At 43.9% G+C, this 13,157-nt stretch overlaps 1 protein-coding gene across 5 annotated transcripts in view; it reads right to left on the bottom strand.

The window, feature by feature from the left end:
- Positions 1-2,999: 2,999 nt before the first annotated feature.
- LOC119161320 (beta-1,4-N-acetylgalactosaminyltransferase bre-4-like) overlaps positions 3,000-13,157 on the bottom strand; it is a 41,936-nt gene continuing 31,778 nt past the window's right edge. For 3 of the 5 annotated variants that reach the window (XM_075889721.1, XM_075889720.1, XM_075889719.1), the window contains 7 exons: positions 10,079-10,363; positions 9,806-9,989; positions 8,228-8,460; positions 5,949-6,133; positions 4,142-4,264; positions 3,474-3,569; positions 3,000-3,200 (listed from right to left, as the gene is read on the bottom strand). In XM_075889721.1, coding sequence (XP_075745836.1) covers positions 3,077-3,200; positions 3,474-3,569; positions 4,142-4,264; positions 5,949-6,133; positions 8,228-8,460; positions 9,806-9,989; positions 10,079-10,255 — 1,122 coding nt within the window. In that variant the 5' untranslated portion in view covers positions 10,256-10,363 and the 3' untranslated portion in view covers positions 3,000-3,076. The remainder of the gene's footprint in view (positions 3,201-3,473; positions 3,570-4,141; positions 4,265-5,948; positions 6,134-8,227; positions 8,461-9,805; positions 9,990-10,078; positions 10,364-13,157) is intronic. The other 2 variants (XM_075889722.1, XM_075889723.1) reach the window with 2 other exon arrangements.

Raw genomic sequence — 13,157 nt, 5'->3', positions numbered from 1 at the left:
CCCTCGAAAGGCCGTGCGCTGCTCACACACGACGCAGGAAGAATTGCGTAAGTGGCTTGCACTTTACCTGTGTATACTTGTGCGCTCGTTTCATGCATCTTGCTTTCTGTTTGAGCAGTGCGCTTCTAGTGTCGAGCTGCGACAGCTGTCAGTTCGCACTCGTCCTGTGTATGCCAATTTTGTACATGCTTTCTGCTTGAGGTGTGCCCTGCAAGTTTCGAGCTGCTTGTCGCTCTCAACGCGACTTTGCACTTCGTTGCTGTTCCTTCGACGATGCACAATAAACGCTCAACTACCTCTGTAAAGACAAGTCTCACGTTCGTGTAACACCGATTTCTATACAAGGACATCAGCCATGTTTTTTTTATTGCGATAGCATTTATATGGACACTCACGGCTGGATTTTGCCGCCAGCGTCGGCGTCGGCGTCATGTACCATATATGTATACGTATATATATATATATATATATATATATATATATATATATATATATATATATATATATATATATATATATATATATATATATAAACGCCAGAAAGAAAAAAATCCAGAAAAATCTTGGCCCTATATCTGCATTTATTCTGCAAATGTCATCGAAAGACGATAGTCCTGCGTGTGGAGAGAGTGAACAAAACATTTATTTGATGTTCTGCTCAAGAAAATCGGTGAATGGTATTTTGAAGGCGCTGCGTTAGATTGCCTCGAGCTTGCAGTGGAGGCGAACGAGCGCATCAAGTCACGTCACACGTGAGACATGACCGCCATTTGGCAGTTTTTCTTTTTCCAAGAACAGATCGCGTGGCTCTGAGACGGGTGTGCGCGCCCGCCTCAGAGGTGATAAGGTGTAGAATGAAAGGCAGCGGGTAGGTGTCACCACCGTCGCATTTTAGCAAAGCGTTGGAAACATTCGCCTTTCCGTGCAAGCGTTGGATAGTCAGCGCAGCATGCTTAGCGCTACGGTCCTTGAAGCTACTTATGTATGCCTTTTCTAGTAAAAGGCGCACATGAAAATTATATACTTGTTATGGTGCCCCACACACGCGTAATAATTGCTTTTTAATCGACATTTCCACAAGCATGAACGCTGAATATTGAGCAACATAGGTGGGCGCTGCGAATGGGGTCGGTCATTTCAAATACCCGATGCTGTTAAGAGTGGATAAACAGATAAATGTACAGACACACAAACCAAACTTTTTGCGTCGGTGGTTCCCAAGGAAGACTATTGTCTTTAAACGAACACTCCAGCGCGAATAATCGAACGTGGGACCTCTGCGTCGTGAAAGTGAGGCATTACTTACAGAGCCACTCCGGAACACGTCCTTCCCCGTTAAGACGGCAAGCTACCTATATCTACCGCTTACCGCTGTTCACGAGCATCTCGAGGGAAGGGGGCATTGTGTTTTCAGCATTACCAGCAAGATGGCGCCATGAGCGCACGTCGCCACATCGCGGGGTGGCGCCCGCTTTTATCTTCTACGAGTACTTTGCCCGGCGTAGAGAAGGGGAGTGATGCTCCCTCACGCACCCTTATCTCGCGGTGGTGAGGAGGGTAGGATCATACGCCTTGGCTTTCCTCGGGCTTTACGTGGAACAATTCTGCTGTAGTTACCGGGTGCACAAAGGTCACTGCAATAATTGCAGTCTCTGTTTGCGAAAAGCGCGCGCTTTTCAGGCACAGCAAAGTGACAAATGAGACGCTTATTCGCGTGCATCCGTACCTGTGAGTACGTTTTGTGCGTCATTTGTGCCTGAGGTGAGCGGGGCACGTTTCGATCTGCTTTTAATTCTGCGCGTGACCTTTCAATTTGCTGGTATCGCGTTCAATGCTTCGCCTTCCCGGCAAAGCTGTGACTTTTTTACAGTACCTTGCCCTAGAATGTGACATTTTATACTTAAATATAACGTATACGTGCATGTACGATAATATAGCTCAATATCATTAAATTCATATCAGTGGTTGCAGAAAAAAAGGTAAATTGAATTGCTACATACACTTTAGATTTGATAATAGGCCATAAAGCGGGTAGGCAACGTAGGCATAAAAAATGGTATTACGTGATACCCAGTGGCAGTCGTCGTAAGCGTGTGAAATTTTATGTGAATACTTGCAGCCGTATCTAAAATATTACGTTAAAGCTGATATATACCAATTGCTCTTCCGTACACTTCTTATTCGCCGTTGGGATAAAGCTGGTACGATGCACTACTGCCCAAAGGATTATAGCGGGTTCGATCTCCATCACAGCGCTCACATTGCGGCGGAAGCCAAGTGTTAGATGTCCGTGTACTGGATTTGACGTACTCATTTTAGAGCCCTTGGTGGTCGAACTTTGCAGAGGCATTACACATTCCTTGGTTTTCTTAATTGGCTGCCCTATTATTCGTGACAAACGGAAATGAAGTTCCTCGGTGGTTTCTCTTGTCGTCTATAAAATCTGAAATTGCGGTTTCGTCAACTTTGATATCTTGATGTAGCGTACGCTTGTGCATCGGCACGATAACCTCTGCCAGTATTCACGTGCTGAGTGATTCCTCCATCCGGAAATGATCGTGGGGGGAGGGGGGTCACAGGCTAGTATTACATTGTCAGTTTTGGTAAACGTAAATATACTCCACAGGACCGGAGAAACAGCACCGGGGTAGGGCAGTGATATTGAAAAATAAGAAATGCGCAAATTGCAAGAACGTCATCTACGTTATGTGTAACAGTCGATTCAAGTCTCGCCACAGAAGAACAGCTTTGTCTTCGGTTCTTATTTCTCTTGGAGCTATAACTGCGGCAATTAAGTTAAATGGGTCAAGCAGTTTTGTTTTTAGCTGTCAGTTTGTTTCATGTTACAGTAACCTAATTTAAGCCATTGGTTTCTTTTCTTCTCTATCACTACATCAGAATAACATTTACAGTAAAGATTGTCTTATCAATGTCGCAATGCTTTATCTTTCTCTAAAATAACTTGAGAACCTTTCAGTGAATCGTCGGAAGGAGTACAATTATGAGAGTGGATGAAAAACGTTTTGTTTTTAATACAAAAGATAAGTATAGCTATTGTATAAGTATACCCTCGTCATTATCTTAAGTCAGCCAATATCCACGTGTAAAGTTTTCTGAACGCCATGTCCATGATCTTGTACCTTACGTTGTTTAAGCCGTCAGTCTTGTAGCGCGCTTTCCAGTCTTTCAGGATACCAAATCTGCAATCGGAGGAAAATAACTGTGACAAAGTTTGACCAAAAAATATTTTACTTATGCCTGAAAGAAAACATGGGCTTTTATCGTGGCAAAAAGATCAACAAAAGAAAAGTACCGAGTACGACCTAAGTTTGAGCACTGCTGGCCTTGGTATCGCTTTTAGTGAGTGCTTTACTGTAAGAGTGATCACGTCACCTCAGAAAGATGCACGAATGACAAGGTGGTCCCCAGAAATATTTCGCTGTTATCAACTCGCTTGCCCTTGAAGCTCATACCTGGCTGGATTTTTCTCGCCATGCTTGTGCTTCAAAGACTTGTACCTCGCAATGTTTCCAGGACGGCGAAGTATAGTTTGGTTGATGTGCGTTAGCCTGTATATAGTTAAAAGAAAAGTTGAAAGAAAATCTCGAGTCTACACTGCTTAAACAATAAATAAATAATGGCTACCCTATTGTTAATAATAAACAATAATTACGTTAAAGTGTAATGAACGTGCAGCATTCCCTTCAAGCTTCAGATATCGGTATCTTCTAACTTTTATTTCTGTTTGAGCTTTTGCGTACTTGCTAAACAGTCCTTCAGAATCGCTACTAACATGGCTCATTTGGGACGAACGCTCAAAGTTAGGGTTGTAACTTTAGGTGTAACTGAAAAGGCAAGATAAAAAAGTTAAATTACAAAGAATGGTTTTACATTAATTATAAAACGCTAGAATAGTAGTAATTTGTGTTATCCTGTTTTTTCCCTTCTGTCTGAAGTTGCACACCCCGTCTTTTACCGTGGACGGGATCACGTTAGCAGCACTTTCTTAAACAGAGTTTAGCAATTTAGATGTGTATCAGCCACTCGAATGAAGGAACTCAGTGCGCAGGGCCGTACTGCAGACATTTTTTTTCAGCTTATGTGTTTTGCTTCATGCCTTGGGAAATATACCCACACATACCTGAATGACATGTCGTCGTCCTCACCTCCCCAGCCCCAATAAATATTGGAGTAGCCATTGACACGTAGCATGATCTCCTTGCTCAACGCGCTAACTCCGCCGAACATCAAACCATACGGGACACTGCGAAAAAAAGACTTGTTTGTGTCTTGCCCATGCTTTCAAATGTTGGTCGGTAAAATGTAGGTTTCTAATCACTTGTATATCTGGTTGTAAGAATAATCTTCATTGGAACTACTACTGCTTCTGTTATTTTCATGAATAATAATAATAATAATAATAATAATAATAATAATAATAATAATAAATCGTATCTTCACTGAAACAGGAACAACCGTAAGGTCTTTGTGCAGACGCACAAAAAAATAAAAGAACAAACGCGTCGACAAAAGTTTTCCGAACAAAAGGTGGAAAATAAAAGACTACACGAGAAGTACTCAAATGTTGTGAAAAACTATATATATATACGAGTACGTAGAAGGCTTCCCGAAAGACACCGAGGTGAAAATTTTCTACATTGGCCAAAATTACGTCAAAACAATGCAAAGTTCGGGTGAACACAAGGATTCTGAACTACGGAAAACCCCAATATCGAGATAATTAACACTCTCAATGCTTCATATTTTGTGAACTTATAGAGTATTGGAAGAAGCAGGCGGGGGATTAAATGGTCTGCCCTCCCTGAATACCTAAAGCGGAATTTGAAAACTAGGATACTTGAGATAGGATACCCACCATGAAGTGGCTCGTAAGTAAAGAACAAATCCGAGCAACTTTATTTTTACTGAAGGGTTGAAAATGAAAATAGTTAAACAGTATTCAAGAGACGCATAGACGTTTCTAGCGAAGCGATGGTTATATTAGTTTCGAAAATTTTACAAGTGCGAATAATGGTATATCGGCTATATTTAGCAAACCCATTCCAGATAACAGGTGCATACTCAAGTCACTAAACCACGTCGTTGAAATCACATCATGATTACGAACGTGTCTTGTCGTAGCCGTGTGAATACATGACTGTGAAGACTTAACCACTTTGTGCCGGCAGTGGTTATCACGTTAGGCATGTTCGTAATGTAGTACGTACAGGAACAATGCATAATGTCGCGATGACTTGCGTTCTGTCCGTGGTGTGTGAGCTAACCATGTGTGTGGTTAAACAAGGTAATCACGAAAGTATTTTTTGAAAGCAGGCATTTAGATTACTTGCAGCGAAAAATATGTCCGTGACTTGAGTATTCGCTTCTGGATAACCTTGTCTTAGGTGAGTCTATGTTTACTAAAAATATTTCCGTGGCATAAGGTTCAAAAAGAAAAAGAAACACATTGAGCAGAGGTTACTTTGTTTTATTTCTCTTTTCAACACGTCGTCTGGAATATGGAAAGTATTTTTGATATCTATAGACCTTTTTAAGAACGCCTCCCTGGGCTGCCAAGGCCCTCTTTGGGCTGCGAAAATTGGCGTGACCCCCACCTCCCCCCCAAAAAAAAGCACTGACAAGGCTGCGCCCTTAGCCTTTGTACTCCCACGCGCAGCCCATCATGGCGATGTTTTTTTCCCTCCTGTGAAAAGGTGTATATAGAGGTGCAATTTATCGAACCTGTGAGTCTACCGTTTCAAGCCAATACGTGATTTATTTACTCATAAAGACCAATTTTTCATTCACAAAAGATGCCCGGACAACAATATTCACTTTACTGCCAAAAAATAAACGTAATAATCTAGTACTACCTACATATTAACAATTGCAATATCGCCTACATCCAGCATATAGTGTATCATTCGCAGTAGTAAAAATTGTCTCACCCCGAATGAGAGTCGATCGTCACAGACATGTGACGAGGCCTTTGGGGACACGTGTACACATTGCGGTCGTCGACTGGCACGAGGTCGATATCATGGAACACGAAGCACTGGTAGTCGTAGAGTGCCGTTGATTCCAGATATCCAATGTTTAGGAGCTTAGCACGATTAAAAGCTTTACTATCACCCTAGAAAATAAAATGGTTCGTACATGATATCCAGCCAGCATCTCCGTTACCGCATGATGCATTCTCTGTAGCGGCTACAAGCAGATAGTTTTTGTTCTGCAAGTCCTTGGAGCAAACCGTATCATGCTTACTTATTCGATCTATTTCCTGGGTCGCCTTTCGAAAAAAAATAATAATCCTGTGCTGTGCGTTACAGTACAACCGTGTATACTTCAGCATTTTTTTTCACTAAAAACATTTCAGGAATTCACAGTTCGTGTGAGATGAGCCAAAGTCTCAAGTAAGAAGATCCTCAGATAAAGTGCAAACCCACATGTTGGTATGTCGCTTTATTGTATAGCTACTGCTTCTGAACAAGACAAGTTACAAGTCACATTCATGCAAATAAGGATATCGATTGGAGAGGACACACAACGTCAATATAAATAGGTCGCGAAAGTCGGAACGAAAAGTGGTCAGAAACCTATTGCGACAGACATCAACAACCACGTGACGATTGAAGCGCGATTAGGTGAGGGGGGCGGGACAAACAGCGAAAACAAAAAAAATAATGAAACATTTATTTTTGTTGGTTTTGTTTTATTTCTTACAAAACAATAGTAGAAAACTTTATTTAATAAAACTTTGGTCATTGGTGAAATAAAACTTTGGTCAAACGAGCAGCCGTTTTTTTTCGTTTGGTTTCAGAAACAGCGGGCACATGCAGGCCATCTTGTAACGTAGGAAAATGAATTTTGGGTGTATCCAGGCAAGATGCTCTCAGAGCTTCTGTTTAGTTTTGCGTGTTCTTTGGTTCGGCGCATTGCGAGGCTAGCGTGGCATCGTTCACTTTTCTGTGATGGTGTCATGCGTACTTTCAGAAGATTATGTTTTATGTGCATTTCATAGGTCAAATAGCTCACAGAATGTGTATATAGCCGCTCCTGTGCCTGCCGACTGCTTTCGCTGGCGCACGGCCGGTGTGCCCTCGCCTTTGGTGACTGTGAACGCCACAGGCAAAGCAACAAGACGCTGTAGTATACTGCTGCCAAAGGTATATTTTCAAAGCTGCTGTCTCGCTTCGATAGTTTTCAATGATTGGGCAACGTGAGTTTTCAAACTATTGTAGGTGTTCTCCGCTATTATGCTATTGTGTTCGTGAACAGTTGTCTCACAATTGCGTCTGCGAAGTTTCTTGTGCATATTGTAAGTACGTCATTCGGCTAACGAAACAACTTTGCATCGGCAATCTTTGTTATTTCTGTTTATTTTCTCTCTCACATGCAATTAGCGAGACACAACTAAGGGGCAATAAAATCGCGTAATAATACAAGCACGTAGCTGGTCAGCAATAAGGAAAAAATTCAATTTTCCGCCATGTAGGGCAAATGCTTGACGTTGCTACCGCTGTTGGTTGTGACGTCATATTTTATTCTTTTTGTTGTTAGTTGTCCCCTTCTCATGTAGATGGCGACGGTGGCAACAAGCCACCGACTACTGGATCCATGGGCTTTTATGCAAGTTACGCTACCTGTTTACGTATACCTTGGGACAAATGCTTATTAAGGCGGAAGCCTTAGATGGCTCCAACGGTAAATGTTACCGTCGGCGTCAAGCAAGAAATCATCATCTGATGACGTCCACGTGTAACGCTCCAAGACAACAAAGTTTTTGACGCTCTTATGGCGTAAATATGATTTCGCATGATTATGTAATCACGGGCGGCCATCCTTTGGCGAAATGTGGGCTGATGCCAAAGGCACTACGAGACCTCGCGAAGTGAAGACACGTTGCAGTGTCGATGATCTTAGGTGATGCCGTGACCATTCGGCCCGTGAGCCTGCCCATACATTTTTATTCACAGAAGAGAGATAAGTTTGTGTCACCGATGCATCGCTTCTATTGTAACAATCAAAGCAAGTCTTTCACATGCACGCAGATAAATTTACAGTTTCTATAGTATAAGTGCCAATTTGTTTCTGAATGAAATACTGTCGCGAGTAATCATCATTACTCGTTCTCTTCTAGTCCATCTTTCTTTTGAGCAGCACCTTCTTTTATTCATTTGCGACTGAACTCGCCAAGCAATATGCGTTATTGTTAAACTCAGCTTACCTGCTCGATGACAAAAACACCATAGTCAATTTGCTGCCTCGCCAGCACCCTGTGAATGTTGTATATGAATATATTGAGATGTTGGGCCCGGTTTCTGTATGGTATGAGGATAGCCACCCTGTGCCGGGATGTACATTCTTTGGGGCGGAAGTGTCCTCCAGGCATTACGTCCGGAAATTCGTCTTCTACATCGTCCAATGATCGTACATCCATATTTGTTGGTATGTAACCCACTGAAATAGTCGATATAAAGCACATGAGATGTAATGTCGAGGTTCATAATGGGGAAAAATAAAAACGGTTTGCTGACGTCTCTCGCAACGACCGCTAAGGTACAAGCTGGGCGAGTGGAGGGAAGAGATACATTGAGCAATTCTAAAGGGGCTTTGTATATTGCTTCATATGGCTTAGACTTAAGCATTGATTTATACAATAACATGACATTTACTCGGAAGAATTAAACACGCCCACGTTCTTAAATTATATGACAATTTGTTCTTTCACCCTCTAATTCAGTGGCTCCTGGATTGATCGTAGCGCCATAGAAATTCACTAGCGCTTCATGGCAGTACAAAAGCCTAGCTCTATATTGCAGTGCTTGATTTGAAACAAATATTTTAGGGATGGCCCCTTAAACTAAGGTTGTTATGAAATTGAAACCAATAAAATTGAACAAAAGATTGGCGTTTGTAAGTGTATGTGTTGGGTAGCGATCTGAGAGCTCGGTAATATATTCGCATTACGCCTACATCAAACAGGGCCGCATATTAAAAACCTTAGAGTTAAGTTAGGCCAGTGTGGAGCTTTGGAAAATCTCCTAGGAAGTTTCTAGAAGGGCTGTCTTTTACAAATTTTCATAGCAGTTGTGTTTCACTCCTCTGCATGTTAACTCTAATATACTTTCTCTTGAAAGGCGGTTGAGTGTTAAGGGTGTTTTTTTTTAGGCGTCAGGATAACAAGTTACAAGTTTGTTCAATGTCACCGCTTCTTCTGAGTTGTTTCAAATGTTTGTGCCGCGAGCCACTGAAGGAGAATGAGTAGTATACACACAAAAATTTCATACTAACGCTCCTTGCTAGAATTTCCAAGAGCAGTTTTCGAACTTATCAGATCGTTAGTTGACTGTGCATACAGTGATACACAATCACGATAACTGTATGCGACCATAGAGTCACATTGGTGCTATGACGCCACCAAGAAAACATTGATTAGTGATTAGGTTGTGAGTAAGTTAGGAAAGAGAGGGTACTACAAACAACCACATGATATCAATGCAGCTTGCGATGCACCGTACAGAGTGAACGTATTTTTACAAACCCCCTACCACTGATGCACGCTCTCGTCACGTATTCGAGTCTGGTAGTCCTGTTTCAACACTTACTCTGTATACAAGGAGCCATTGTTTCAAAAGAACTTTTTTGCTAGTAGTGCCCAGGGTTTCGTTCTTGTAACACACTGTTTTCACAGCACTGTAGCATCTCGAATGTGTATCAGCACGTTCAACTGGCAGTCACTCTGCTTGCTAAACGATATTTCCAATTGTATGTTTACAAGTCATTCCAACGTACTGAGGCTTACCAAGGTTTGGTGGTATTACGGGGCATAGCTTTTGCTCAGGCACGTGGCTTATATTGCTGTCGCTGACAACATCCTCCGGAACGCCTGCAACGCCAGGTGTTTCATTATTTGTCGGTGCATCATTATAGTACTTTGCTGCTGCCTCGGATATATTGTGGACCACGGATAACCTTCCAAGCGAAGTCTGTGGGAAACGGGCATACATGTATGTCGATTTATAGCTAACGCCTACTACAGTACGACTGTTGTCACAAACCGAAATGTCCAACTTACGTTCATATCTGGTCCATAGAGTCCACTGACATTCAAGCAAACTTTCATCATAAGGTATACCAGCACGCAGCTTACGGCGAGTTTCAAGTAGGAGCGGCGGACCACCGCTACTAATGCGGCTAAAATCTCGGAGCCCTGAGCAGTATTGTTTATGGTAGAAACGACCGGTACTTTCATCGGCCCTTCTGTCGTCACCCCCTCTGGCAGGGTAGTCGTCTTGGTGCCCCAAAGCGAACAACAGTATATATTTTTTATGTTCACATGCCTTCACAATACTCACTAAATCTGCAAAGACAAAAAAAGTGCGATAAAGGTCGAGTATATTCTTTGAATGTGCAGTAAGTTTGTGAATATCTCTGGCCAAACAGCTGGTGGAACTTGTTTGCAATATTTGAGAAATTAATAACTGAGAGATCGTCAAAGTCTATTTAAGCAATGTTCGAAGCACCAGGACTACCCTTACGTACAGTGTCAATTTTTCTGAAAGAAAACACATGAATGCTTCACCCACGCGCTGCGGCAGCTGCTCGTAGCGCGTTCAAATGGGAGCGATAGCAACCACGTTCCTGTGTATCCGTCATCTAGTGGCGAGCGAAACAGCCGGTCATTGTTGATATGAAACCCACGCCAGATAGCAACCACCTCACCTTCAAGGCGATTACTCCCGTCTGCTTACGTAATCGCCTTAAAGGGGAGGCGGTTGCTATCTGTTCACCGGCTCCATATCATCAATGGCAGGTTGTTTTGCTCGCTACTAGATGACGGGTACACAGGAACGTGGTTGCTATCGCTCCCGCTTGAACGCGCTACAAGTAGCCGCCGGAGCGCGTGGGCCACGCGTTCGCGTGTTCCCTTTCATAAAAACTGACACTGCACATCGGAACGCAATGCGGCCGCTCGACGCCGCCACTGACTGGAGGCTGCAACGAGTGTTGCGCTGGCACAGCGAGTGCCACGCATGGTGCTCTTTCGCCGCGTTTACGGTACATTTTGCGACGATTCGAGGCGCGGTAACTGGAGATAATGGACGACGCAAACAGCTACACTCACAGCCCGCACTGCGCCTGCACAAAACTCGTTTGCTACCACCACTCGGCGGCGCCGAGCCACTGCCACGCGTTCTGACGTTCCGTTATCAGTAAACCATTTTGTACAGTCATCAGACAGCTTAACACATACGCTCCGACGAAGGACCCGGACTACATTGACTGATGCCAGCCGCCAAGCGCTGTTGCTGTGATAGCTCGGTGTGATTGGACAGAATGTGGGCATTCATTTGAACCATTTCGGTAAAGGTACATAAAGTCACGTGGTGGTAGCGCCAACCAAACTATTTCAGAACACACTGCGCAGCTTGATTGATTGATATGTGGGTTTAACATCCCAAAACCACCATGTGATTATGAGAGACGCCGTAGTGGAGGGCTCCGGAAATTTCGACCACCTTGGTTCTTTAACGTGCACCCAAATCTGAACACACGGGTCTACAACATTTCCGCCTCCATCGGAAATGCAGCCGCCGCAGCAGGGATTTGATCCCGCAACCTGCGGGTCTGCAGCCGAGTACCTTAGCCACTAGACCACTGCGGTGAGGCGACGCTGCGCAGCGTTCGTGTTATGCTTGCTGATGACAGCACGAAGAATCAGTACAAAAAAAGATGACCATTTCTTCCACGCACTTTTTACGCTTTCGAACCTGTAACTACTATATCGCCATGCCAGGAGGTGCACTATAATATTGTGAGGAACCGGTTTATTCAGCCAGGCTCGAGCTAAATCACGCTGGTGATGATATTTACAGAAGAAGATGTACAGGTGATGATGATATCGAAGAGAATAAAGAGTCATTCGCTTGTCGCGCTCACACTAATTCCCCCGTGTGGTGAAAGCGGCCGCCTGGTCGCTTGACAGTATTATAAAATGCGTCGCACATAAGGCTTTAAACGAGATACGTGCACTCTCTCTCTTCCTCGGCAACGATGATCAGGATTAGCGCTAAGAGGAGAAACGCTGTAATTCACAGGAGATGTCTGTTTGACCACCGTTTAGGGCCCAATAAAGCGACTGATGAATTTGTCGCATAGGCCGGGGACGCGTAGTGGAGTCCATAGAAGACCTCCGTCACCAAGGGAAAAACTCACCACATGGCGAGACGAGTCGTAGCGAGATTTTCGAGTGTCTTGAGAGAGGCCGGTGTTAACACGGGCCTGGTAACGGCAGTGTGCGAAACGAGATAGAAATTCTTCAGAGAAAGGAGCCATCAATGGTGCAGGGGCCGAAAGGAAAGAGACATCCAGAGCGAGACTCGGCAAGCGACCATGGACGAGCAAAAATGGAAAAAACGCCGGTACTTTGTTGAGCAGCCGTATAATAGGCGAATGTCACGAAGGGTAGAATTGCATCCCAGTTCGTGTGGTTGGGGTGAATGTACATGGCGATCATGTCCGATAGGGTGCGATGAAACCGTTCAGTCAGTCCGTTGGTCTGCGGGTGGTAACTAGAAGTAGTCTTGTGAACACTGTTCGAGGCACGCAAAACTTGCTCGACAATGGAAGAGAGAAAGACTTTGCCACAATCACTCAGGAGAATGCGTGGAGCTTGATGACGCAAAAAGATGTGGCGAAGAAAAAAATCGGCAATCTCAGTGGCAGTCCCAGATGGTACAGAAGCTGTTACTGCGTAGCGGGTAAGGTGGTCGACGGCCGTGACAATCCAGCGATTCCCATTGGATGATACAGGAAGAGGGCCATACAAGTCGATTCCAATGACTTGAAAAGGCGAGGCGGGACAAGGAAGATGTTGCATTAAGCCAGCCGGAGCAGTTATCGGTCGTTTTCGCCGTTGGCAATGGGCACAGGAGGCGACGTACTTAGCGACGGTTGAAGAGAAGCCAGGCTTAAAACACCGACTGTGTATATTGTCGTCTTGTGATAGCCTTGATGAACGGCGGTTGAATCATCATGAAAGGCTTCCAGAACTTCACGTTGCCGAGAACGTGGGATGACGGGTACCCACTTGTTGCCATCGATGTGGTAAATGTAGTGACATAAAGCATCACCGACAAGCTTAAATTGTTTAA

Source organism: Rhipicephalus microplus, chromosome 3 (genome assembly GCF_043290135.1).
Source record: "Rhipicephalus microplus isolate Deutch F79 chromosome 3, USDA_Rmic, whole genome shotgun sequence".
In the NCBI taxonomy this organism is placed as follows: domain Eukaryota; kingdom Metazoa; phylum Arthropoda; class Arachnida; order Ixodida; family Ixodidae; genus Rhipicephalus; species Rhipicephalus microplus.
This window is presented reverse-complemented; position numbering and strand designations above follow the sequence as displayed.